The 26,329-nt window shown below is 52.9% G+C and overlaps 1 protein-coding gene across 2 annotated transcripts in view; it reads left to right on the plus strand.

Moving 5' to 3' along the window:
* The first annotated feature begins 9,405 nt into the window (after window positions 1-9,405).
* LOC142488351 (uncharacterized) overlaps window positions 9,406-26,329 on the plus strand; it is a 28,623-nt gene continuing 11,699 nt past the window's right edge. Inside the window, exons 1-3 of one of the 2 annotated variants that reach the window (XM_075588764.1) lie at window positions 9,406-9,479; window positions 13,612-13,732; window positions 14,642-14,755. In XM_075588764.1, the coding sequence (XP_075444879.1) occupies window positions 13,657-13,732; window positions 14,642-14,755 (190 nt within the window). In that variant the 5' untranslated portion in view covers window positions 9,406-9,479; window positions 13,612-13,656. The remainder of the gene's footprint in view (window positions 9,480-13,611; window positions 13,733-14,641; window positions 14,756-26,329) is intronic. The other variant, XM_075588766.1, reaches the window with a different exon arrangement.

Below are 26,329 nucleotides of genomic sequence, written 5' to 3' on the forward strand. Positions count from 1 at the left end.
TTAATAGTTTCCTGTACAATGAGAGCCATTAGATGCTCAGGATTGTTCTCAAAATAGGATTTTCTTGTTCATATAGCCTTATAGTTTTGTTTCCTGTGGAAGCCAATCACATTTGGGTAAGTTCCTCCTTCCCTCTGGGGTGAGGATAAGAATTCTTATTGAATTTAGACTCCCCGATTCTATCATGCTTACAAACTGTGACTAAAAGAACAACCAGCAGTCAATGAGACTTCATATGAATAAGACAAAACAAAATTACTGTAAAAACACCTGGAACATAAATGCTGTCTGTGAGGATTATAAATCAACTTAAATATCTTCTATGGCAACAATTATATTTGGATGTCTTGGACAAACTTCATTAGTTGCATAATAGGATTGGCATAATTGCCAATACGCACAACCACAAATCTTTGGCATACGCGAAGAGTGTGAACCTCTTGCTGAAAGACTAATTTCCTTCAGTGCCTCCTCATACTTCCGCTTCAGCTTAGCCATCATTTTATCAGATTGGCTCTGCTTTTCCACCATGGTGGCGTTATTAGTGTTTACAGCATCTAGCTCAGTCTTGAGATTGTCCAATTCTGTCCTGGCCAAAGAGTACATCATGAGCACATTCTTCTGTAGCTCCACATTATTTTTCAGTAGCTCTGAGTAATCATCTTTCTTCAGTTTCAATTGTTCCCGGAGCAGATCACAGTCACGCCTGGCAACCTTCAGGGCATCCCAAGGGCTGGTCAAGGGATCGTCACTCACCGGTTCCAGCTCCGCTTCCCTGGTATGGTTGGTTGAGGGTTCCTCACTATTAGCACCGGACAGACACTTCTTTGGGGTACACGATTTTTGCCTTGGCCCTCTGGATATTCGGTCATCCGTGGGATGACTTCTCAATTTTCTCTAGGCTGCAGGGCATTTCGGACCCCCTTCTCCTCCGTGGGATCTGCAGATGTGTTTGTTCCTTCCACGGTAAGTGAAGAACCGCTTTTCTTTTTCCGCCTTTTTGTTTTGGATGACTCCGTCCCATCAGGAATACTGGGGTCTCCTTCTTTATTTGATACTTTAGCAGCTTCATTGTATACGCCAGGCTTTTCTTGCAGTTGCGTTAGCTGACAGAAATATTTGGTGATCTGCTGCTCCCGCTCTTTCTCCTGCCGATCAGATTCGTCATCATAAAGAGCGGTCTTTTCGGTTCGTACCGAGTTCAGGCACCCCCACCATACTTGGGGTGTTTTGTGGGTGTGACTCGGTTCGGGCTCCCCGTTAGAGATGTCTTCCTCCTTATCGGACTGGAAGGGAAACTCTTCCGTGGGGTAGGGTTCATTACAGGAACGCTGCATCTTGTCCTCCATTTTGGGGCTATCAGGTGTATTTTTCTCCTGACCTCAGGAGGCGCTATTGCAGCTGTTGCCACTGTATTTGCTAGAACCCCAAATGGTGGTAGTCCTACAGGTGGGCATATTTTGCTTGTAGAGGTCATAGCTCTCACAGGCCTCTCTGTAGACTTTTTCTTCCCTTGGGTAAGTTTTACAATATTAGCATTACTGTGCATGCATTCACTCTCATCGTCTCAATAAGGCCTGAAGGGACACTGCTCCGTGTGGTGGGTTCTTTACACCAGGAACACATTTTCTTCCCTATTTTTGTAGAGTCTGTATTTGACTTCAGCTGGGCGTCCATTTTAAATTCCCAGGGTTTTTTGTTTGTTTTTTCTCCACAGGTGTATTCTTCACCTTCACCTATTGGGGCTCTATTTCTTTAAATACAATGCTTGCTAGCTGCCCGTTTCCTTGCTTCAGCAAAGGCATTTGCTTTACACCATTTACTTGCTATGTGCAATCCCTCCGCTTCAGCAACAGAATTTGGTTTTCTGCTTGAGTTCAGTAATTTTCAGTCTCATCTTTGGGTAATATGGCATTCACTCTTCACACTTTGGGTGCATGTTGTACTCCCAAGATACATACAGACTTTACTTGCAGAAAAAAAATATTCTCTTTTTTTTCCCCTCACTTTCTTTCACTCCGGGCAGGGCGACTTAACACTCAGCAATTGGCTTTGGGTTACCCTTTACACAGTTCAGAAATCCCTTTTTACCCGGCAGGGCAATTTTACACACAGCACTTGCTTGCTGAAAATTCCCCTGCTTCAGCAAAACATTTTTTTGTTTTTTAAAGAAAATAATAATTAAAGCCTAGCTCCTATCATTGGAGCGCTAACTCACTTCTTGAACCCTGACTACGGCTGGAAGGCAAAGCCTCTATTTCAACAACCATACTGTATTACACATCATTGTGATAGGCAAGTAAGGTTTACCTGCTTCAGCAGTCTCTCTCCTCTTGGAATTGAGGAAAAGAGTCCATCTGTGGTTTTGTGGCTTTCTTCAGTGCAGTGTAGATTTCCTGCCTGGATGTGTATCCCTTTAATTCTGATTTCTGCTGCAGGTGAATCTTTGTTTATGTTGCTCAGGCTGTTTGTAGGCAAAAAGCACAAAACAATTTCAGAGGCAATCTCCGGGCCCCTTTTAACCTCAAGGGCCACCTCTCATCCCACTTCTGACACCATATGTAGGAGTCGTGTTCAGAGGTACGCAATAGAGACTGGTTTTAGGGTGAAATTAAATAAGGCTTTTATTGCGCCTGCTTCTTTAACACAAGAAAATCATCAAACGTATGCAAATAAGGGGTCAAACAAAAGCTTCTGTTCCATTTGGGAGTATTTCTAGTTAAACTTATGCAGTCCACAACTCCCTTTAGATTAGCATGTTTCCCAGCCCCAAACATATATTTTGATATGTGCAGATATACAACAGTCTTAGAAAGTAAAGTCGTATCTGTCTCTCTGGTAGCTGTAGGGGGGAATCCTTCTCTGCTCTCCTGCTGTAGCCTTTTGGTCCTAAGGCACATTCAGCTTTCAGGTTTTTAGAAGTGTTCTCCCCCTTGTTGTCTTGTTGTCTGGCTGTCAGTATACAGCGGCTCAAGACCTCTCTGTTCCTTCCTGTTTCAGCCCATGTGTGTGCTCAGGAGTCTCCCCTTCCTGTCTCAGGAGGAGCCTTTTCTCTAACAAACCTCCAATCAGCCAGGTGCTGGTCAATTAACCAGCACACTGCTGGATTGTAGGCAAGTTTTCTGAACAGGGATAAATCCCCTGTTACACATTAGAATACTGTAGCAGGCTTCCCCCTAGCCCCCTTACCACCGCGGTAGCCATTACAGGATCGCGCGTGCGCAGTAAAGATAGCGCACGTGGTCCCAATGCTACAGAGGTCCTGAGTGGACTACAATTCCCAGCAGCCTCTGGGGATTGCCCTTTCACCCACATCACGTGTAGCCAGCCAGCAAATAGGGTTTTGCAGCTTCTCCTATGGTGCAAGGCTACAATGTTGCGGGGACCACGTTTGGCAGTTGGAGCTGGGAGCAGGAAGAGGAAGGCAGGGTGTAGGGACCAAGTGGCTCCTGCACCAGGTAAGGTAGTTCCCCAGATCCCAGGCAGGCCCCAATCCCCACCAGGGTAGGGGGTAAGTACTAAGGGATGGCCCCTAGGTTAGGGACCCAGCCCTTAGCAGTGTGTGAAGTGTGTAGTCTTGTCAGTGTCACGGCTGTCAGTGCTGTGTGCGCTGACAAGTAGGCACAGTGTGGGTGTGCAGCACGTTTGCTGCAGGTACCGGTTGAGTGCAGTGCGGTTGCTGCAGGTAGCGGTTGAGTGCAGTGCGGTTGCTGCAGGTACTGTGTGAGTGCAGTGTGTTTGCTGCAGGTTTAGGGAGAAGTTAGTGAGAGGGGATCCGGTAGGTGAAGGGAGAGGTAGAGTGGGTGCAGGGGGTCAGTGACCCACTTGCATAGGACAGGCTACCCCGTAGGCCCCTAGGAGTGTTCCCTGAAGTCACCAAAGGTTGCTGTGCTGCAGGGATGCCCATAGTGGTAGCGAGCATCACCCGTCACTGTGTAGACAGCTAGGGACCAAGGGACAAGCGTGCGGAGCAGGTTTTGCTGGCGAGTCGTCTGGGACCAGACGGCTGCACATTGAGACCCAGGAGGCAGACCTCTGATTCGCCTGACCCTTTGCGAAGAGTTACCGGTCACCGCCGTGATCGGCAGGTAACCCTCACCAAGTGCACCAATGATATTATTAGATTCACACGGGACCAGTGGCTGCGCAGTCACACATATCCATCTCACTTGAAGGGTGGGAGACATATTGTGAGGGGTTACTGGACACAGGGTGGGATCACCTGGTGAAGGGGGTAGCGTCCTGCGAGACGCAGTAGTTAGTGTCTCCCCTACAGAGGGACACCTGTTGATTTGTTGATTGTTATGCATGAGTACAGTTACATTAGTAAAGGTATTGGTTGTTATCCATACTGTGTGTTGAGTGATATATATTGTCCTGCGAGGAACCACTCCCCCTCTGATGGGAGCCATCGCAGGTGGAGGCTCTGCACCGAGTACAGGGTTACTCATATTATACTTGCCCCAGGTTCCCAGTGGCGGAAGCTCAGCTCTTCTGGTTGCCAAACAGGTACCGCACCAGACAGAGAAGTAGTCAGAAACACCTACCCACCCCAATCTCACTTAGGGTGGGGGTAAGAGGGCTACATTTGGAGGCGCAGCTGAGAGCCAGACCTGGGGTGCCCGAACTCAACAAATTATGTTGTTCTCATTATCATTGGCATCCTGCTAAGAAGTGTACGAATGGGCATTAGAGGACCAAGTCCCGCCCTCACAAACCCTTGCTGTAGGACGAGTTCCTGCTGACACTCCGTCCTGTGATATTTGCTTAATATTGGGTCAGTACCCAGGCTTATGGGGTGCAAAAGTCTTGGGCCGCTGCGTAGATGCAGACGGAGTGTGGTGCTCAGTGTTGGTGAGGGCCGAACAAGATTTAATAAGCGATGGAGGCCCATCCAAAATATTGCTCCATGGAACCCTCACTAAAGTATAGTGTCCTGTTATCTACCCTGAAATGCCAGGAAAACCAGAAGGCTACCCCCCTATCCATGCAGAGAGCCCTAGTGAAATTGCTGAGACTGTGATTAAAATGGAGGCTCCCTCAAGCAGTGAGTCAAACCTAAGATGGCGGCTCCCGCCAAGACGGGCAAGCACCAGGACTGTGCAAGAAATTGTTGCAGTGTATTGTCCGGGTTGGGCACGAAAACCAGAGCCACGCCCTTGCACTGAGAGTAGCTCCGCACAGAGTCAGAACCACTCCTTGAAAGAGGGTGCTCCGCCTCGAGTCCACCAGGGGGAGCAAGCACAAGAATGCTCGATCAGTAACTGCTGTCGCCACTAAGGACAGTACAGGATGCCGCGAACCACATCCGCAGTTTTATGGTGTTTGGCCAGCATAGGGGCTGTATGTAACATTTCTTTTGTGCCCGTGCTTACAGAAAGATGTTAAACTCTCCGGTGGTATGAACTTTGATCCTTATCAGCGACCACGAGGGGTTCAGGTAGTGAAAGTCGAAGGAAAAAGGTACGTCAGGTGCCTAAGCCCCAAGTGTGATTTTCCAGATGGCGAATTGAGCTGGGGACCCAAGTGTGCCTGCTGCGAGGCACAGTTCCTAAAACCAGTGCTGCTGTGTGCTACGGAACCCACAGAGGAAGATGCGGCTAACCAACCTATCTCAACTACGGAGGGCCCGTGTGCCCTAACCGCGGTTCCAGATTCGGTTCTAATGCCGGAACCACAGAGGACAAGTGAAGCTGAGGACAAAGAGTTGTTTGCCTCGCCTGCTGTGGGCCCATGTGCCCTACTACGGCCAGTCCAGCCTAAGATGATGGTACCGTCGGTCCTAGGCTTGGGATCAGTACCTAACGATGACAAGGGTGAGTTGACTGCCCCAGGGGTGTCGGGTGTGAGCTTCCAGGTGACCGCGGAGCACGGTAGCTTCTTAAGTCTGGCCACCAGGGCGATTGGCTCCACTCGGCATCGCGTCCTGTTGGAGGTGTCCCCCTTAGAAGACCGCTGTTCTGTGGTGCGAGTGGACCAGTACCCACTGCCTATCGTCCAGGTGAAGAGGAAAGACAGCAGCCAACCAGCCGTGGTGATGCGCCAGCCGGCGGACCACACACGTGAAGCTGAAGCATCAGCGACGGACCCTGCTGTGGACACGCTGCGCATCGACATCCCTCGACAGCAAGCGCTGGTGCGGCCGGAGCCGTGTAAGAGTCCCCCGGCCGTGGCGACTCCCAGTGTGTCGGAGGAACATCCGGAGGAAGAGGAACCCATCGCAAGCCAGCGGAGTGGTGAGAAACCTCCTTACTCCCCACAGGCTCCGATGGAGGCGGCCGTGGAAAAGGCCCGAACTAAGGCTCCTGACCTGAGTGTTTGCTGTGCGCTTCAACCCAAATGGTCCCAGGATTGGGATCCAACACTCCCGAGCTCCCAGAAAGTTAGTGGACTGCCCCAGAAATGACTGATGGAGCCAACAAAGACTGTGCTGTGGCCACTCTAGTAACTATTGCCTTCTTCATGCACAACATGGAGCGCTTTATTCATCATGTGATGGACAGAGGAAAAGGTCAGGGCCTCCCTGTAAACCGCATATGCGATGCGGATGGCCGGGTAAAGGTCTGGTCAAGAGACATTGTACTATTCCTTCCACCAGGGGGAGGAAGTAGTAAGGACCCTGTGACTGTTACCCCAGAGCATGATCTCCAAGAGATTATCCCGGGGGAGGCTAACAAAAGACAAAGTGAGGTACCCCCACATGATCAGCTAGGGGCACCCCACAAATGGTCTCAGCAAGCAGCTAACATTCAACTGGCCTCGGTTATCTTATGTGAACTGAACTGTACCCTATTGTTTAGAGTCAAGTGTGATAAGTTGTACATATCATGCCCTGCATTATTATTGTATAAACGTATGCTGAGTGACGTCGTTCCCCAAGCGGGGTCGTTGGATTTTTCACCAGGGGGAGAGTGTAGCAGGCTTCCCCCTAGCCCCCTTACCACCGCGGTAGCCATTACAGGATCGCGCGTGCGCAGTAAAGATAGCGCACGTGGTCCCAATGCTACAGAGGTCCTGAGTGGACTACAATTCCCAGCAGCCTCTGGGGTTACTGGACACGGGGTGGGATCACCTGGTGAAGGGGGTAGCGTCCTGCGAGACGCAGTAGTTCGTGTCTCCCCTACAGAGGGACACCTGTTGATTTGTTGATTGTTATGCATGAGTACAGTTACACTAGTAAAGGTATTGGTTGTTATCCATACTGTGTGTTGAGTGATATATATTGTCCTGCGAGGAACCACTCCCCCTCTGGTGGGAGCCACCGCAGGTGGAGGCGCTGCACCGAGTACAGGGTTACTCATATTATACTTGCCCCAGGTTCCCAGTGGCGGAAGCTCAGCTCTCCTGGTTGCCAAACTGGTACAGCACCACACAGACAAGTAGTCAGAAACACCTACCCACCCCAATCTCACTTAGGGTGGGGGTAAGAGGGCTACAATACATTAAAATTGTCTTTCAAAGTTTTGTGTTTTTTTTAAAGTATTTTCTCATAGTACAGAACTGATTTGTTTAAAAAAAAAACACACATGCAGGATATTGCTTGAACTGCAACTTTAAGGCTGTGGTCCCAGTAACAGCCTGTGCGCACGGCGCGGCGTGCACTGTACGTGTAAGCACCGCCCCTCAATGGGGCTGGGCCCAGTACGCACCGTCACGCAGTAGGTGAAGCCGCGCCGTGCTGCAAGGTTTTTCCCAACTCAATCAAATTGAGTTTACTCCTAGCGACGGAGGCGTGGCCACGCCCCCACTGGCGGTTCACCCAATGAGGGCGAACCAGCCGCGTGACGTAATGGCCACGCCCCTGCAAATCCCCGGCCATGCCCCCTCCCGTCCCAAGATTCTCCTCTCCCTCACAGACCGCAGATCGCGGTTAGCGCTGTGCACGCGGCGCCCCCCCGTTCTCCCCCGCCGGGCGCGCGTGTCACAGACATTACTGGGATCGCAGCCTAAGGGTTTGAGCTGCAATGTATTTTCTATATTTCTAATTTATATCACTGAACTTTGATATCATGGTTTTGTAATTTAAGTCACTAGCCTAATTGGGATTTATATTCACCTTAGAAATATCACTGGATATTACTGTAATGGGGTTCCCCTTGCCCGCCCTCCCCCCCCCTCGTTACCTCCGCTGCAGGGGGTGATCGCGGGTGCCGGCAGAGCCAAGCAGCAGACCCGCAAGTACTTGTAGAAGGTGGGGGCCGAGCAGGGAGCACTCTGGTGCACCGGAGGCTCCGTGGCGGCCCGCAAGCAAAGGGCGCAGCCATGTTTTTTCCCTTGCGCATGCGCAGTGCAGATGCGCGGCGGGAGGCCCCTAGTAGATCGCGCATGCGCAGTACTCGCGCGCGAGAAAAGGCTGGCCAATCAGAAAGGGCTCTGGGCAGGGACTACAAGTCCCATGAGTCTCAGGAGCGTACCACATAACACCAGGGAGCGAATAGGGTGCGAGGATTCCCTAGGAAGGGGAAGTAAGGGGTTGTGCAGGGCACCCGCTAGTCAGTCGGTGTCAGGAGAGGCTAGGGGTAGGTGGTGAGTGTGCAGAGGTCAGTGACCCTCTGCACTAGGCCAGTAATCCCCCAGGCAGGCCCTGAGGCACCTTTCAGTTTGTGGCTGCTCCAGGGACAGACCCTAGGATAGGGAACCTGCCCCATTAGAGCTGCATAGTTAGCGAGGGATGCACCAGATGCTTTATAGCCAGAAGAGGGGTCTGGGGCCAGCCCCCTCAATCCAGAGAAACTGCCCCAAGGTGGGATCACCTCAGAGGACAGCTATGCTACAACAAGTGCCCCAAGATAACATATTCATGCTAGTGGGCCGCGCGGTCACCACAAATTTGGGGGTTTGGGTGCGGGACATTGGACACGGTGTGGGGACACGGTGGAGGGTTGCGCCCTGCGTGGCGCTTTGGCTAGTTGTGCTATTAGTGGGAACGGGGCTGTTCTATTTGATGCACCTTACAGTGATACGATTATACAGTGATAAGTATATGCTCAGTAAAGGTTGTTCTTGTTTTATTATACCAAGTGTGTGTTATTGGGTTGTGTGCTGTGAGGGGCTCCTCCCGCTCTGTCGGGATCCCTCCCAGGTGGAGGCGTTGCACCACGAGTATTGTGAATATATATACCCCAGGTTCCCAGAGTGGAGGCTTAGGCTCCGGAGAGCCACACAGGTACACACAGCATTAGTAGCTTCTGTGTTCAGGGGGAAACAGTGCTACATTACTTTTAAGTTAAGAAAGTATTTGATCTAAGCGCCTTTTGGATAACACTTTCTTGTTTCACATGTGAGATCTGATGTGTGCCAGGCTCAGGGAATCTCAGAGACGAAAAACTACATTTCCCAGGAGGCCTTTTGGTTTTGTCCTGTGATTGGAGGAAGTGGCCATGTGACTTCCTGTTACTCTAACTGGCCACAATGTAACAGACACAGAAGGATTTCCATGTGAGTCTGAGGCAGGAAGTAAAGTAATCAGGATACAGGAGGTAAGTAATGTATAAATAAGTCATTTCTACAGGAGGCTGGGATCCCCTATACCGTGTGTGTGTGTGTGTGTGTGTGTGTGTGTGTGTGTGTGTGTGTGCGTGTGCGTGTGCGTGTGCGCGTGTGCGCGTGTGCGTGTGCGCGCGTGCACGTGCACAAGGAGGTTTTGTTGTTAAATTGAGGTTGAGATAAAGTCAAAGTGTCTCTTAGAATCGGTGTCAGACACCGTGTCCTGCTCTGTAATGGGTATAGTTTTATATCTGATTGGTTCTGTAGTAAGTGTGTATTATAAGCGCGTCACACATGGCAGATAAGGAAGGTACAGTACACACCGTGCACACAGGGAGATCTCCTATAAGGGGAGCCTGGTTTAATTCCCGTGTGATCTCCTTGTGACCTTGGGCAAGTCACTTTACCTCCCTGTGCCTCAGGCACAAAAATCATAGATTGTAAGCTCATCTGGCCAGGGACTGTGTCTGTAACATCCCTATGTGCTGCGTATAGCGCGCTATACTGTAATTGTGAAGTGTGTTGAATCCCATTGGGAGAAAATATATGAAATAAAGTTATTTACTAAGGGAAGTTACTGTAACATTTTATGAATAGTTAAACTAGAGAAGGAATAAAAGAAGGTAGTTATCTACCACTTCTTTAAAGTGGAAGAACAAAGAAAATGTAAAACTCATGGCTGAAAAAACATACAAAAAAAACTTTATTTTATACAAATCGGATACATATACATATCAAAGAACAAAAAACAATTAAAAAAACAGTGCTGTGGACCTCACAATATATTCCTCCTATATAGAACCAAAATAACAGCATATATAGTCTGCATGTATTTCCATAGGTAAATAGATATAATATCAAAACCCATTCAACATCCCAACCACGAACCTGTAATACAGAATGATGGAACAAGGCACTGACTCTATTCAGCCAGAGAGAAGTACATTGCAAAAAGGTAACGGTTATAATATGCCAGGTATAATATCCCACTTGTAATATCCCAGGTGTAGTATGCCAGGTATAATATCCCAGTTATAATATCCCAGTTATAATATTAATTATCCAGACATAGACTGGGGCAATGAGATTAGCGTTACAAAAAAAGGAAACAGGTTTTTGGGGGTGCTTAAAGACAATTATATGACCCAAATTATTGAGGAACCAACCAGGAGAGGGGCAATACTGGATCTGGTCATATGAAACAATGTAGAAGTAATAACAAATATTCAAGTCCTGGAACATTTGGGTAACAGTGATCATAACATGGTCTCATTTGAAATAAATTATCAAAAAATAGATTTCTTGGGTTCAACAAAGACCTTAAACTTTAGTAAAGCAGATTATAATAAACTGAGGTCTAATCTAGTAGTAATACAATGGGATGATGTTTTTGCAGGGAAAAATGTAGAAGATAAATGGGCAGTCTTTAAAACATTGTTAGAAAAGCACACTCATCAGTGTATACCCTTGGGTAATAAGTATAAAAGAAATAAGTCAAAACCAATGTGGCTAAATAAAAAGGTAGGGAAGGAAATGGACAAGAAGAGGAAGGCGTTTAGATTCTTTAAGTCAGAAGGGACGGAGACATCGTATCAGAATTATAAGGAATGTAACAAAAATTGCAAAAGGGCAATCAAAGTAGCAAAAATGGATAATGAAAAAAGGATTGCAATAGAAAGTAAGGTCAACCCTAAAAAGTTCTTTAAGTACCTTAATAACAAAAAAATGAGAAAAGAAAATATAGGACCCTTTCAGTGTGAGATGGGTAGGCAGATTATTGGAGATAAGGAAAAAGCTGAGGTATTAAACAAATTCTTTGCCTCTGTGTTTACCAGGGAAGAATCAAGTTCAATAGTAGTGCCGCAGGAGGAAGCCACAACCTTCATATTAATGAACAATTGGTTACCTAAGGAAGAAGTTCATAAGCGACTTGAAAAATTTAAAGTAAATAAGGCACCTGGCCCGATGGCATACATCCAAGAGTTCTCAAGGAGTTAAGCTCAGTAATAGCAAAACCATTATATTTAATATTCAAGTACTCCATTTCCACAGGCTCAGTACCACAAGATTGGCGTAAAGCAGATGTGGTGCCTATATTTAAAAAGGGAGCTAGATCACAACCGGGAAATTACAGACCTGTAAGCCTGACTTCAATAGTAGGGAAACTACTTGAAGGTTTAATACGGGATAATATTCAGGAATACCTAATGGAAAACAAAATTATTAGTAATAGTCAGCATGGATTTATGAAGGATAGATCATGCCAAACTAACCTTATTTGTTTCTTTGAGGAGGTAAGTAGGAATTTAGACCAGGGTAATGCAGTTGATGTGGTCTACTTAGATTTTGCAAAGGCTTTTGATACGGTTTCACACAAGAGGTTGGTGTACAAAATAAAGAAAGTTGGACTCAGTATCCGAGTTATAATATCCCAGATATAATATGCCAGTTACGGGTGTGGGAGGGTAGCCACACGCTGATGTCGCAGAACATTGCTGGAGGACATGCGCTGTGACCGCCACGGTTACACCTCCCACGTGTGCTTCTTTCTGAGGCTGAAGGAGGTCGTGTGCAAGTGGTATGTAGGTGAAAAATGTATTTGTTAAACACAAAATACAACTTCAATTCGTCAAGTCTCTATACGTGCCCCTCTTAGTGTCAGTATATCACGGTGCGCCTGTGATCGGCCTGTAAAGAGGTTATAGGAGGAGTTAGGGTAGAAGAAAGACAGCGCTATATTATAATGAGACGGACCAGAGTTTGTGTCTATATCTGGTGCAGTTTTACTTTCTGTCTGCGGCAAATAAATCCGTCAGGCGTGAGGTGGCGTAAACCTTTGTTATTGAGAGATCTGAGCCAAGTGTAAGAAACAAGATCAGCATCCTTCATATAAATGTCACAGATGGGAAGGTTCGCGCTGTGTTTTAGGGCAAATGACACCATTCTGACACACATCCCTCTCTGTGCTTGTAAGAAAGCCAGTCAGTGATAATATTATATTGTAATATGTATGAAGATAAAATGGAAAGTATATAGTATATTGGCAACAATTCTTTCTTTAATTCATATTATATCGCATGTGATATTCTAATGTTGGTTTATTGGTATCTTCTGATACATTCAGTTACATTGGGACAGTATTTTTTTGTTATACGGTGGGGCAGCTGTGTGGAGTTCTCAGTAGTGGGGCCTGTGGGTGACATTTCAGTGACTATAGACAGCTGTGGTTAGAGCTGATGAAAATCATTCTAAGTACTAGATTCACTAGGAGACAGTGTAAGAGTGCAAACACAACCATAGGTAGTGAAGCCTCGAACCATTACGTCTGTTTGCTATGAAACACTTATTTCTATATGTATATAAACCTACGGTCAGAGTATACACACGATACCCCACACGTGAGCATATTCATGAAACTACAGGATGGATATCTTAATCCAGCTACACGCAGGGGCGCGCAATCTTTTTTTTTTTTTTCCAGCGACCCCCTGCCGGCTGTCCCCCTCTCCGCGCCCCCGACCCCCCCCCCCCCCCCTACCTCGGCTCCAGTGTTCTGGGCGTCATGATGTCACGTTGCCATAGTAACGTGATGTTGCCATGGGGACGCATCTCCAGAAGCCGTCTGAGCCAAAGTAAGCGCAGTTTCGTTTACAGAGGCCTTCACCGCTTCCCCAGCATTTGATTTAAAAGCTTTCGGGAAGCGTGCAGGGCCTCTGTAACCCCCGCGCCCCCCAGTTTGCGCACCCCTGAGCTACAGGATAAATAATCTACCCGTCATCAGCCATTGTATGGGGTCCACATCCACACCAAACTATCTGCTTTCTTGCACCTTTTCTTAAGGGACTTTGAAGGCTCGCCCTTAAGCTTCCCAGTTCGCCGTTGGGCCACTACTTACCCAACTTGTGTAGGCGGACACCTCTTCGGGTCCCTGACATCACAGTGTGTCTTACAGAAAGCACCCCGATATGTTTTGCTCGTTCATCCCACTGAGTGCTTCAGTTTGTAAATGGTGGGTCCAGTATGCTTGCACTTTGTGTTTGTGTATGTATATATCTCTGGATATTTGTGTGTGTGTTGATAGACATACTGTGTATGTATCAATGCTTTTTATTATGTATTTGTCAGATTTAGACCTGGAGCAGCTCCCGTACTATCTGATCCTCAGCAAACATGGACAGAGGAAAGTTCTCTCTCAGGACAGGCGGAGGAGCCCTCTCCTGTACGGTCACAGATTCGCGCTTGCTGAGTGAGTAGAGAAGATATTTTGCTTGTTTTCAAACCTGCAGGTCTTGTCCCAAATCTCGTCTGAACCCCAAATTATAGGATAGAATTAATGGTCAGTGGATTTTAGATAATTATTAGACATTATCCACAGATACAGTAAATTGTTAAACAGCAAAAGCAAATAATTTGGAGTGAGGGAAGCAAACCGCTGAACCTGGCATGTGTAGTATCACAAAAACACAACATTGGCAGTACTATACTTCGGAGGAACAAGTCTATATAATTACAAAAAGGCTTCCAGGCTCATTGCTCTGAGAGGTGGGTACTCAGAGATCTTCCAACTAGTGCAGACCACAGAAGGACGGTTTAAATGCTGTGTCCTACTGATCAGTTTGCAAGAAATACCCATCTCAATGAGCAACAAGAAGCAGCACGTCCTTCTACTGAAGCTGTGAGGCTGTATATCAGACTGCTGCAGGTCAGGGAGGGTTTGTAGACTGGCACATGGGAAGGTCCTGTGAAGACGTGTCACATTGTATGGGTAATGCAGGCCGGTAATGTGGTTGAATTATCAAGGGAAATTTTTAGCAGAATTTTTGCAAATTGTGTCATTTTTACATTGCATCAAAAAAGGTATTTACTCCAAGTTTTCCACCATGTGCATCATGTTGTGATATGAGGAGGGTCAATAGGGGAAGTTAGAGAGGATGAGGCACAGATTGTAATGAGATGTATCAATCAATTAGGAAATGGAGCAATGCATCAAACCAAACTTATATTGGCACGTTTGCTACGTTAATACATCTCCCCCTGTGAGTATTATTCTGCTGTTTGTTATTTCCCTGAGCAGGGTTGGTTAGTGGGTTACTATATGTATTCCCATGTGTTCCCTCACATTTACGTGATTGCTTCTGCTTTTCCCTTTGGGCAGGTTCCCCAGTGGTTATATTGGAGAGATTGCAGAGTAACCCAGGGAAGAAAGACCTGAGTAATGGGGATTTACAGGGCACAGGAGGAGGAGGAAAAACCATCCAACTTCAAATCAGTAAGTGACCAACAATCCTCTATATGCAACAATGCCAATTTACTCCATGTCAGTATGAGGCTGTAACCAAGTCTTGTTTCTCCAAGTCTTTATTTTACATAGAAATGCAGGACTATTGTGAGTAACAATGCACTGGGCAAGAACTGGTGAATGAACAAGTATTAATATCTGGAATATTATATTCTCTGAAGCTAGGAGTGATCCTAGTCTAAAGAAACCAAAGTGATGTATTGGGATGTATACAAGAAGAGAACTAATATTGTAGCACATCGATCCACAAAAAGAAACCGTAAATAAGGCTGCTCCCAGCCAAAGTCAGACCTACAGCTGTCCAGAATCTCAAGGAAAACACAAAATGGCGGCATTAATCGGGTTTCAATAAGGATTTTATTAGAAGCTAAAAATGAACCAATGTTTGGGCTGCTATCACAGCAAATCCCTGAGAGAGGCTGTGACATCAGCTGAAATCTTGCTTCTTTTTAAAATTCAATTAGTGGTGTGTGTGTCACTCTCCTGAGCAGCAATGACTTCAGCTAAGCGTTTTCTGTAACTGCTGGTCAGTCTCTCACACCGGGTTTGAGGAATTTTTGGCACATTCCTCCTTACTAATTATCCCCTTTAATTTAGCTGATAAAATCTGAGTTTCACTTACTTTTCCACATACTCTGACTCTTAATTACTAATTTTTTGTCTAATTCATACATCATTCTGTTTCAAAAGACATGAAATCGGTTGATATAAACCCTATTGAATATTTCAGAAAACACTGGTTTTGATTCAAGAAGATTATCATGGAAAAACTACGGAATTTCCGTAATTATCATTGGGGTTCGCTCACAAAATGTCGCTGCTGTATACACGCACACACAATAGACAAAATGGCTGCACACACTAGGAAGAAAGCTTCAGCAGAGGGGTAGGTGGTGCACGGTAAAGGTAAATAATATAAGTCATTAATAATCGCCAAAGTGATCAAAATACCAGCAGCGCACAGGGAGTAGAAGAAAAGGGTGTGTATTCAGTCCATCATGCAGACCTATCCCAATGTTTCCATCAGGCCACTTTGGTGATCTTTACTGACTTGTATATACATATACAGCTGAACCCCGTTATAGCGCGGTGCTTGGGGTCCAAAGAATGAGATCACTTTATATGCGGCTCACGGCAAAAAAAAAAAAAAAAACATTTCCGCAAAGATTGCAACGCTCGGGTTTTGCGGCAGCCGGAGGGGGAGAGCTGGGATAACTCTCCCAGCTGTCACAGACCCCGCGGCGCAGCGGTGCCCCCCCCCCCCCCACAGGACCAGGCATCAGCTGGCAGCTCTTTCCTCTCCCAGCTTCTGCCTTCAGCTTCCGAGAGAGAGGAAAATCAGAGCCAGCTTTCTTAAAGAGACTGTGTGGGGGAGGGAGGGGGGGGGGAAACTCACGCAGGCTCTCCCAGCAGCGCAGTCTGGAGAAGCCGGTGGTGAGACTGCGAGAGGGGGGGGGGGGGGTAAGCTCTCCCAGCAGCGCAGTCTGGAGAAGCCGGTGGTGAGACTGCGAGAGGGGGGGGGGGGTAAGCTCTCCCAGCAGCGCAGTCTGGAGAAGCCGGTGGTGAGACTGCGAGAGGGGGGGGGGGGGTAAGCTCTCCCAGCAGCGCAGTCTGGAGAAGCCGGTGGTGAGACTGCGAGAGGGGGGAAGGGGTAAGCTCTCCCAGCAGCGCAGTCTGGAGAAGCCGGTGGTGACACTGCGAGAGGGGGGGGGGGTAAGCTCTCCCAGCAGCGCAGTCTGGAGAAGCCGGTGGTGACACTGCGAGAGGGGGGGGGGGTAAGCTCTCCCAGCAGCGCAGTCTGGAGAAGCCGGTGGTGAGACTGCGAGAGGGGGGGGGGGGGTAAGCTCTCCCAGCAGCGCAGTCTGGAGAAGCCGGTGGTGACACTGCGAGAGGGGGGAAGGGGTAAGCTCTCCCAGCAGCGCAGTCTGGAGAAGCCGGTGGTGAGACTGCGAGAGGGGGGAAGGGGTAAGCTCTCCCAGCAGCGCAGTCTGGAGAAGCCGGTGGTGAGACTGCGAGAGGGGGGAAGGGGTAAGCTCTCCCAGCAGCGCAGTCTGGAGAAGCCGGTGGTGACACTGCGAGAGGGGGGAAGGGGTAAGCTCTCCCAGCAGCGCAGTCTGGAGAAGCCGGTGGTGACACTGCGAGAGGGGGGAAGGGGTAAGCTCTCCCAGCAGCGCAGTCTGGAGAAGCCGGTGGTGAGACTGCGAGAGGGGGGAAGGGGTAAGCTCTCCCAGCAGCGCAGTCTGGAGAAGCCGGTGGTGAGACTGCGAGAGGGGGGAAGGGGTAAGCTCTCCCAGCAGCGCAGTCTGGAGAAGCCGGTGGTGACACTGCGAGAGGGGGGGGGGGGTAAGCTCTCCCAGCACCGCAGTCTGGAGAAGCCGGCGGTGAGACTGCGAGAGGGGGGGGGGGGGTAAGCTCTCCCAGCACCGCAGTCTGGAGAAGCCGGCGGTGAGACTGCGAGAGGGGGGGGGGGGTAAGCTCTCCCAGCACCGCAGTCTGGAGAAGCCGGTGGTGAGACTGCGAGAGGGGGGAAGGGGTAAGCTCTCCCAGCAGCGCAGTCTGCAGAAGCCGGTGGTGAGACTGCGAGAGGGGGGAAGGGGTAAGCTCTCCCAGCAGCGCAGTCTGGAGAAGCCGGCGGTGAGACTGCGAGAGGGGGGAAGGGGTAAGCTCTCCCAGCAGCGCAGTCTGGAGAAGCCGGTGGTGAGACTGCGGGAGGGGGGAAGGGGTAAGCTCTCCCAGCACCGCAGTCTGGAGAAGCCGGTGGTGACACTGCGAGAGGGGGGAAGGGGTAAGCTCTCCCAGCAGCGCAGTCTGGAGAAGCCGGTGGTGAGACTGCGAGAGGGGGGAAGGGGTAAGCTCTCCCAGCAGCGCAGTCTGGAGAAGCCGGTGGTGACACTGCGAGAGGGGGGGGGTGTAAGCTCTCCCAGCAGCGCAGTCTGGAGAAGCCGGTGGTGAGACTGCGAGAGGGGGGAAGGGGTAAGCTCTCCCAGCAGCGCAGTCTGGAGAAGCCGGTGGTGACACTGCGAGAGGGGGGGGGTGTAAGCTCTCCCAGCAGCGCAGTCTGGAGAAGCCGGTGGTGACACTGCGAGAGGGGGGGGGGGTAAGCTCTCCCAGCACCGCAGTCTGGAGAAGCCGGTGGTGAGACTGCGAGAGAGTGGGGGAAGGGGTAAGCTCTCCCAGCAGCGCAGTCTGGAGAAGCCGGTGGTGAGACTGCGAGAGAGTGGGGGAAGGGGTAAGCTCTCCCAGCAGCGCAGTCTGGAGAAGCCGGTGGTGAGACTGCGAGAGAGTGGGGGAAGGGGTAAGCTCTACCAGTGGCGCAGTCTGGAGAAGCCGGTGGTGAGACTTCGAGAGAGTGGGGGAAGGGGTAAGCTCTACCAGTGGCGCAGTCTGGAGAAGCCGGTGGTGACACTGCGAGAGGGGGGAAGGGGTAAGCTCTCCCAGCAGCGCAGTCTGGAGAAGCCGGTGGTGACACTGCGAGAGGGGGGAAGGGGTAAGCTCTCCCAGCAGCGCAGTCTGGAGAAGCCGGCGGTGACACTGCGAGAGGAGGGAAGGGGTAAGCTCACCCAGCAGCGCAGTCTGGAGAAGCCGGTGGTGAGACTGCGAGAGGGGGGAAGGGGTAAGCTCTCCCAGCAGCGCAGTCTGGAGAAGCCGGTGGTGAGACTGCGAGAGGGGGGAAGGGGTAAGCTCTCCCAGCACCGCAGTCTGGAGAAGCCGGTGGTGACACTGCGAGAGGGGGGAAGGGGTAAGCTCTCCCAGCACCGCAGTCTGGAGAAGCCGGTGGTGAGACTGCGAGAGGGGGGGGGGGGGGGGGTAAGCTCTCCCAGCAGCGCAGTCTGGAGAAGCCGGTGGTGACACTGCGAGAGGGGGGAAGGGGTAAGCTCTCCCAGCACCGCAGTCTGGAGAAGCCGGTGGTGAGACTGCGAGAGGGGGGAAGGGGTAAGCTCTCCCAGCAGCGCAGTCTGGAGAAGCCGGTGGTGACACTGCGAGAGGGGGGAAGGGGTAAGCTCTCCCAGCACCGCAGTCTGGAGAAGCCGGTGGTGAGACTGCGAGAGGGGGGAAGGGGTAAGCTCTCCCAGCACCGCAGTCTGGAGAAGCCGGTGGTGAGACTGCAAGAGGGGGGGGGGGGGGGGGGTAAGCTCTCCCAGCAGCGCAGTCTGGAGAAGCCGGTGGTGAGACTGCGAGAGGGGGGAAGGGGTAAGCTCTCCCAGCAGCGCAGTCTGGAGAAGCCGGTGGTGAGACTGCGAGAGGGGGGAAGGGGTAAGCTCTCCCAGCACCGCAGTCTGGAGAAGCCGGTGGTGACACTGCGAGAGGGGGGGGGGGTAAGCTCTCCCAGCACCGCAGTCTGGAGAAGCCGGTGGTGAGACTGCAAGAGGGGGGGGGGGGGTAAGCTCTCCCAGCAGCGCAGTCTGGAGAAGCCGGTGGTGAGACTGCGAGAGGGGGGAAGGGGTAAGCTCTCCCAGCAGCGCAGTCTGGAGAAGCCGGCGGTGAGACTGCGAGAGGGGGGAAGGGGTAAGCTCTCCCAGCAGCGCAGTCTGGAGAAGCCGGCGGTGAGACTGCGAGAGGGGGGAAGGGGTAAGCTCTCCCAGCAGCGCAGTCTGGAGAAGCCGGTGGTGAGACTGCGGGAGGGGGGAAGGGGTAAGCTCTCCCAGCAGCGCAGTCTGGAGAAGCCGGTGGTGAGACTGCGAGAGGGGGGAAGGGGTAAGCTCTCCCAGCAGCGCAGTCTGGAGAAGCCGGTGGTGAGACTGCGAGAGGGGGGAAAGGGGTAAGCTCTCCCAGCAGCGCAGTCTGGAGAAGCCGGCGGTGAGACTGCGAGAGGGGGGAAGGGATAAGCTCTCCCAGCAGCGCAGTCTGGAGAAGCCGGCGGTGAGACTGCGAGAGGGGGGGAAGGGGTAAGCTCTCCCAGCACCGCAGTCTGGAGAAGCCGGCGGTGAGACTGCGAGAGGGGGGAAGGGGTAAGCTCTCCCAGCAGCGCAGTCTGGAGAAGCCGGCGGTGAGACTGCGAGAGGGGGGAAGGGGTAAGCTCTCCCAGCAGCGCAGTCTGGAGAAGCCGGTGGTGAGACTGCGAGAGGGGGGAAGGGGTAAGCTCTCCCAGCAGCGCAGTCTGGAGAAGCCGGTGGTGAGACTGCGAGAGGGGGGAAGGGGTAAGCTCTCCCAGCAGCGCAGTCTGGAGAAGCCGGCGGTGAGACTGCGAGAGGGGGGAAGGGATAAGCTCTCCCAGCAGCGCAGTCTGGAGAAGCCGGCGGTGACACTGCGAGAGGGGGGAAGGGTAAGCTCTCCCAGCAGCGCAGTCTGGAGAAGCCGGTGGTGAGACTGCGAGAGAGTGGGGGGGGGGTAAGCTCTCCCAGCACCGCAGTCTGGAGAAGCCGGTGGTGAGACTGCGAGAGAGTGGGGGGGGGTAAGCTCTCCCAGTGGCGCAGTCAGGAGAAGCCCGTGGTGAGACTGCGAGAGGGGGGAAGGGGTAAGCTCTCCCAGCAGCGCAGTCTGGAGAAGCCGGTGGTGACACTGCGAGAGGGGGGGGGGGGTAAGCTCTCCCAGCAGCGCAGTCTGGAGAAGCCGGTGGTGACACTGCGAGAGGGGGGAAGGGGTAAGCTCTCCCAGCAGCGCAGTCTGGAGAAGCCGGTGGTGACACTGCGAGAGGGGGGAAGGGGTAAGCTCTCCCAGCAGCGCAGTCTGGAGAAGCCGGTGGTGAGACTGCGAGAGGGGGGGGGGTAAGCTCTCCCAGCAGCGCAGTCTGGAGAAGCCGGTGGTGAGACTGCGAGAGGGGGGAAGGGGTAAGCTCTCCCAGCAGCGCAGTCTGGAGAAGCCGGTGGTGAGACTGCGAGAGGGGGGAAGGGGTAAGCTCTCCCAGCAGCGCAGTCAGGAGGAGCCGGTGGTGAGACTGCGAGTGGGGGGAAGGGGTAAGCTCTCCCAGCAGCGCAGTCTGGAGAAGCCGGTGGTGAGACTGGGAGAGGGGGGGGGTAAGCTCTCCCAGCAGCGCAGTCTGGAGAAGCCGGTGGTGACACTGCGAGAGGGGGGAAGGGGTAAGCTCTCCCAGCACCGCAGTCTGGAGAAGCCGGTGGTGACACTGCGAGAGGGGGGAAGAGGTAAGCTCTCCCAGCACCGCAGTCTGGAGAAGCCGGTGGTGACACTGCGAGAGGGGGGAAGGGGTAAGCTCTCCCAGCAGCGCAGTCTGGAGAAGCCGGTGGTGACACTGCGAGAGGGGGGAAGGGGTAAGCTCTCCCAGAAGCGCAGTCTGGAGAAGCCGGTGGTGACACTGCGAGAGGGGGGAAGGGGTAAGCTCTCCCAGCAGCGCAGTCTGGAGAAGCCGACGGTGACACTGCGAAAGGGGGGAAGGGGTAAGCTCTCCCAGCACCGCAGTCTGGAGAAGCCGGTGGTGACACTGCGAGAGGGGGGAAGGGGTAAGCTCTCCCAGCAGCGCAGTCTGGAGAAGCCGGTGGTGACACTGCGAGAGGGGGGAAGGGGTAAGCTCTCCCAGCAGCGCAGTCTGGAGAAGCCGGTGGTGACACTGCGAGAGGGGGGAAGGGGTAAGCTCTCCCAGCACCACAGTCTGGAGAAGCCGGTGGTGACACTGCGAGAGGGGGGGGGGGGTAAGCTCTCCCAGCACTGCAGTCTGGAGAAGCCGGTGGTGAGACTGCGAGAGAGTGGGGGGGGGGTAAGCTCTCCCAGCAGCGCAGTCTGGAGAAGCCGGTGGTGAGACTGCGAGAGAGTGGGGGGGGTAAGCTCTCCCAGTGGCGCAGTCTGGAGAAGCCGGTGGTGAGACTGCGAGAGAGTGGGGGGGGGTAAGCTCTCCCAGCAGCGCAGTCTGGAGAAGCCGGTGGTGACACTGCGAGAGGGGGGAAGAGGTAAGCTCTCCCAGTGGCGCAGTCTGGAGAAGCCGGTGGTGAGACTGCGAGAGAGTGGGGGGGGTAAGCTCTCCCAGTGGCGCAGTCTGGAGAAGCCGGTGGTGAGACTGCGAGAGGGGGGAAGGGGTAAGTTCTCCCAGCAGCGCAGTCTGGAGAAGCCGGTGGTGACACTGCGAGAGGGGGGAAGGGGTAAGCTCTCCCAGCACCGCAGTCTGGAGAAGCCGGTGGTGAGACTGCGAGAGAGGGGGAGGGTAAGCTCTCCCAGCAGCGCAGTCTGGAGAAGCCGGTGGTGAGACTGCGAGAGGGGGGAAGGGGTAAGCTCTCCCAGCACCGCAGTCTGGAGAAGCCGGTGGTGAGACTGCGAGAGAGTGGGGGGGGGTAAGCTCTCCCAGTGGCGCAGTCAGGAGGAACGGGTGGTGAGACTGCGAGAGGGGGGAAGGGGTAAGCTCTCCCAGTGGCGCAGTCTGGAGAAGCCGGTGGTGAGACTGCGAGAGGGGGGAAGGGGTAAGCTCTCCCAGTGGCGCAGTCAGGAGGAGCCGGTGGTGAGACTGCGAGAGGGGGGAAGGGGTAAGCTCTCCCAGCACCGCAGTCTGGAGAAGCCGGCGGTGAGACTGCGAGAGGGGGGGAAGGGGTAAGCTCTCCCAGCAGCGCAGTCTGGAGAAGCCGGTGGTGAGACTGCGAGAGGGGGGGAAGGGGTAAGCTCTCCCAGCAGCGCAGTCTGGAGAAGCCGGTGGTGAGACTGCGAGAGGGGGGAAGGGGTAAGCTCTCCCAGCAGCGCAGTCTGGAGAAGCCGGTGGTGACACTGCGAGAGGGGGGAAGGGGTAAGCTCTCCCAGCAGCGCAGTCTGGAGAAGCCGGTGGTGAGACTGCGAGAGGGGGGGGGGGTAAGCTCTCCCAGCAGCGCAGTCTGGAGAAGCCGGTGGTGAGACTGCGAGAGGGGGGAAGGGGTAAGCTCTCCCAGCAGCGCAGTCTGGAGAAGCCGGTGGTGAGACTGCGAGAGGGGGGAAGGGGTAAGCTCTCCCAGCAGCGCAGTCAGGAGGAGCCGGTGGTGAGACTGCGAGAGGGGGGAAGGGGTAAGCTCTCCCAGCAGCGCAGTCTGGAGAAGCCGGTGGTGAGACTGGGAGAGGGGGGGGGGTAAGCTCTCCCAGCAGCGCAGTCTGGAGAAGCCGGTGGTGACACTGCGAGAGGGGGGAAGGGGTAAGCTCTCCCAGCAGCGCAGTCTGGAGAAGCCGGTGGTGACACTGCGAGAGGGGGGAAGGGGTAAGCTCTCCCAGCACCGCAGTCTGGAGAAGCCGGTGGTGACACTGCGAGAGGGGGGAAGAGGTAAGCTCTCCCAGCACCGCAGTCTGGAGAAGCCGGTGGTGACACTGCGAGAGGGGGGAAGGGGTAAGCTCTCCCAGCAGCGCAGTCTGGAGAAGCCGGTGGTGACACTGCGAGAGGGGGGAAGGGGTAAGCTCTCCCAGAAGCGCAGTCTGGAGAAGCCGGTGGTGACACTGCGAGAGGGGGGGGGGGTAAGCTCTCCCAGCAGCGCAGTCTGGAGAAGCCGACGGTGACACTGCGAAAGGGGGGAAGGGGTAAGCTCTCCCAGCACCGCAGTCTGGAGAAGCCGGTGGTGACACTGCGAGAGGGGGGAAGGGGTAAGCTCTCCCAGCAGCGCAGTCTGGAGAAGCCGGTGGTGACACTGCGAGAGGGGGGAAGAGGTAAGCTCTCCCAGCAGCGCAGTCTGGAGAAGCCGGTGGTGACACTGCGAGAGGGGGGAAGGGGTAAGCTCTCCCAGCAGCGCAGTCTGGAGAAGCCGGTGGTGACACTGCGAGAGGGGGGAAGGGGTAAGCTCTCCCAGCAGCGCAGTCTGGAGAAGCCGGTGGTGAGACTGCGAGAGGGGGGGGGGGGTAAGCTCTCCCAGCAGCGCAGTCTGGAGAAGCCGACGGTGACACTGCGAAAGGGGGGAAGGGGTAAGCTCTCCCAGCACCGCAGTCTGGAGAAGCCGGTGGTGACACTGCGAGAGGGGGGAAGGGGTAAGCTCTCCCAGCAGCGCAGTCTGGAGAAGCCGGTGGTGACACTGCGAGAGGGGGGAAGGGGTAAGCTCTCCCAGCAGCGCAGTCTGGAGAAGCCGGTGGTGACACTGCGAGAGGGGGGAAGGGGTAAGCTCTCCCAGCACCACAGTCTGGAGAAGCCGGTGGTGACACTGCGAGAGGGGGGAAGGGGTAAGCTCTCCCAGCAGCGCAGTCTGGAGAAGCCGGTGGTGAGACTGCGAGAGAGTGGGGGGGGGGTAAGCTCTCCCAGCAGCGCAGTCTGGAGAAGCCGGTGGTGAGACTGCGAGAGAGTGGGGGGGGTAAGCTCTCCCAGTGGCGCAGTCTGGAGAAGCCGGTGGTGAGACTGCGAGAGAGTGGGGGGGGGTAAGCTCTCCCAGCAGCGCAGTCTGGAGAAGCCGGTGGTGACACTGCGAGAGGGGGGAAGGCGTAAGCTCTCCCAGTGGCGCAGTCTGGAGAAGCCGGTGGTGAGACTGCGAGAGAGTGGGGGGGGTAAGCTCTCCCAGTGGCGCAGTCTGGAGAAGCCGGTGGTGAGACTGCGAGAGGGGGGAAGGGGTAAGTTCTCCCAGCAGCGCAGTCTGGAGAAGCCGGTGGTGACACTGCGAGAGGGGGGAAGGGGTAAGCTCTCCCAGCACCGCAGTCTGGAGAAGCCGGCGGTGACACTGCGAGAGGGGGGAAGGGGTAAGCTCTCCCAGCAGCGCAGTCTGGAGAAGCCGGCGGTGACACTGCGAGAGGGGGGAAGGGGTAAGCTCTCCCAGCAGCGCAGTCTGTAGAAGCCGGTGGTGACACTGCGAGAGGGGGGAAGGGATAAGCTCTCCCAGCAGCGCAGTCTGGAAAAGCCGGCGGTGACACTGCGAGAGGGGGGAAGGGGTAAGCTCTCCCAGCAGCGCAGTCTGTAGAAGCCGGTGGTGACACTGCGAGAGGGGGGAAGGGATAAGCTCTCCCAGCAGCGCAGTCTGGAGAAGCCGGCGGTGACACTGCGAGAGGGGGGAAGGGTAAGCTCTCCCAGCAGCGCAGTCTGTAGAAGCCGGTGGTGACACTGCGAGAGGGGGGAAGGGATAAGCTCTCCCAGCAGCGCAGTCTGGAGAAGCCGGTGGTGAGACTGCGAGAGGGGGGAAGGGGTAAGCTCTCCCAGCAGCGCAGTCTGGAGAAGCCGGTGGTGAGACTGCGAGAGAGGGGGAGGGTAAGCTCTCCCAGCAGCGCAGTCTGGAGAAGCCGGTGGTGAGACTGCGAGAGAGGGGGGAGGGTAAGCTCTCCCAGTGGCGCAGTCAGGAGGAGCGGGTGATGACGTCCCTGCGGGGGGTGAGGCCAGAGTCTGGTTGGTCACAGAGATGCTGTTAGGAGTGTGAGCCGCCAACACTCGCTACGGCCTCTTCTGCCATTTGATGCCGGAGCAGAGGTGGAGGAGGGGGGGTGGCGCAGGCAGCAAGCTCCCTGGCACATGACAAGCAGGGAGGATAAAAAAGGGCATGGTAGGATATCTGCTGCTTATTATTGGGAGCCACGCTCACACCGTGTTATAAGTGGATCCGCGTTGTATCGGATCGCGCTATAACGGGGTTGAGCTGTACATGTATACACCCACACACCCACACGCTAAAACTACAACATTGATAGTAATCCTGTTTATAACAAGAATTGTAGACAAAACCCTGTGTATAGCACTGCCTCATCCTGTAGTAAGTATGAAAAAACATCAAACGTAACTTTTAATTCTACCACTCAAATAATAAAGCAGGATACAATTCAAATAACTAAACCCAGTGTAAAAGAGCAAGAACTGGTGAAATACACCCATACAAATGCCATAATGCTGAGGTATCAATGGTACCTTGCATAGCAGCCCCAAATCTCGTGTGTATTAATAAGAGTCTTCAAATACTCAGTAAGTATTGGTTATCTGGGATATTATATACCCTGAAGCTGGGAGTGTTCATAGTCTAATGAAACCAAAGAGATGTACACCCTCCACACCCAAGGGGGGGGGGGGGGCTTTCTGACCACATTGAGGGTACCAAACATATAAACAACACTCTTGCTTTTGATAAACAAAAATGTGACCACCTAGCACAGGCGTCTGCAACATTTCAAGGAAGGAGAGACAATTTCTAAATAAAAAAAATATCGTTGTCCAATATATTCAGAGGCTGCACACATGCATGAATATTACACCCCCACACACACAGACATATACTGTACATACACTAATAGGTATATACTGTACACACACGCTACCACCCCCCCCCCAAATATAGGTATATACTGTACACACACTACCCCCCCCAAATACACACACACTACCCCCCTCCCAAATACACATTACACACACTACCCCCCTCCCATATACACACACACACACACACACACACACACACACACACACACACACACACACACACACACACACACACACACACACACACACTACACCCCCAAGATACCCTTTTTACCAATGTTGAGGCATTAATAAGTCTTTCAATAATGATTGAAATCATTGCTCTTTTTTAAGAGTATATTATATAGGAGCCAGCAAGAGAATATATTTATTTACCTTTGTGGGGAACATGCACCTGTTTGGCTTCCTTGCAAAAATGTTGTTTCTGCCAAAGACACTATAGGCAAGCTCCCAATACCTTACTTTTAATGAGGTATCATTTTTTTTCTTCAATGTAAGAA

This window comes from Ascaphus truei, chromosome 2 (assembly GCF_040206685.1).
Source record: "Ascaphus truei isolate aAscTru1 chromosome 2, aAscTru1.hap1, whole genome shotgun sequence".
Classification (NCBI taxonomy): Eukaryota; Metazoa; Chordata; class Amphibia; order Anura; family Ascaphidae; genus Ascaphus; species Ascaphus truei.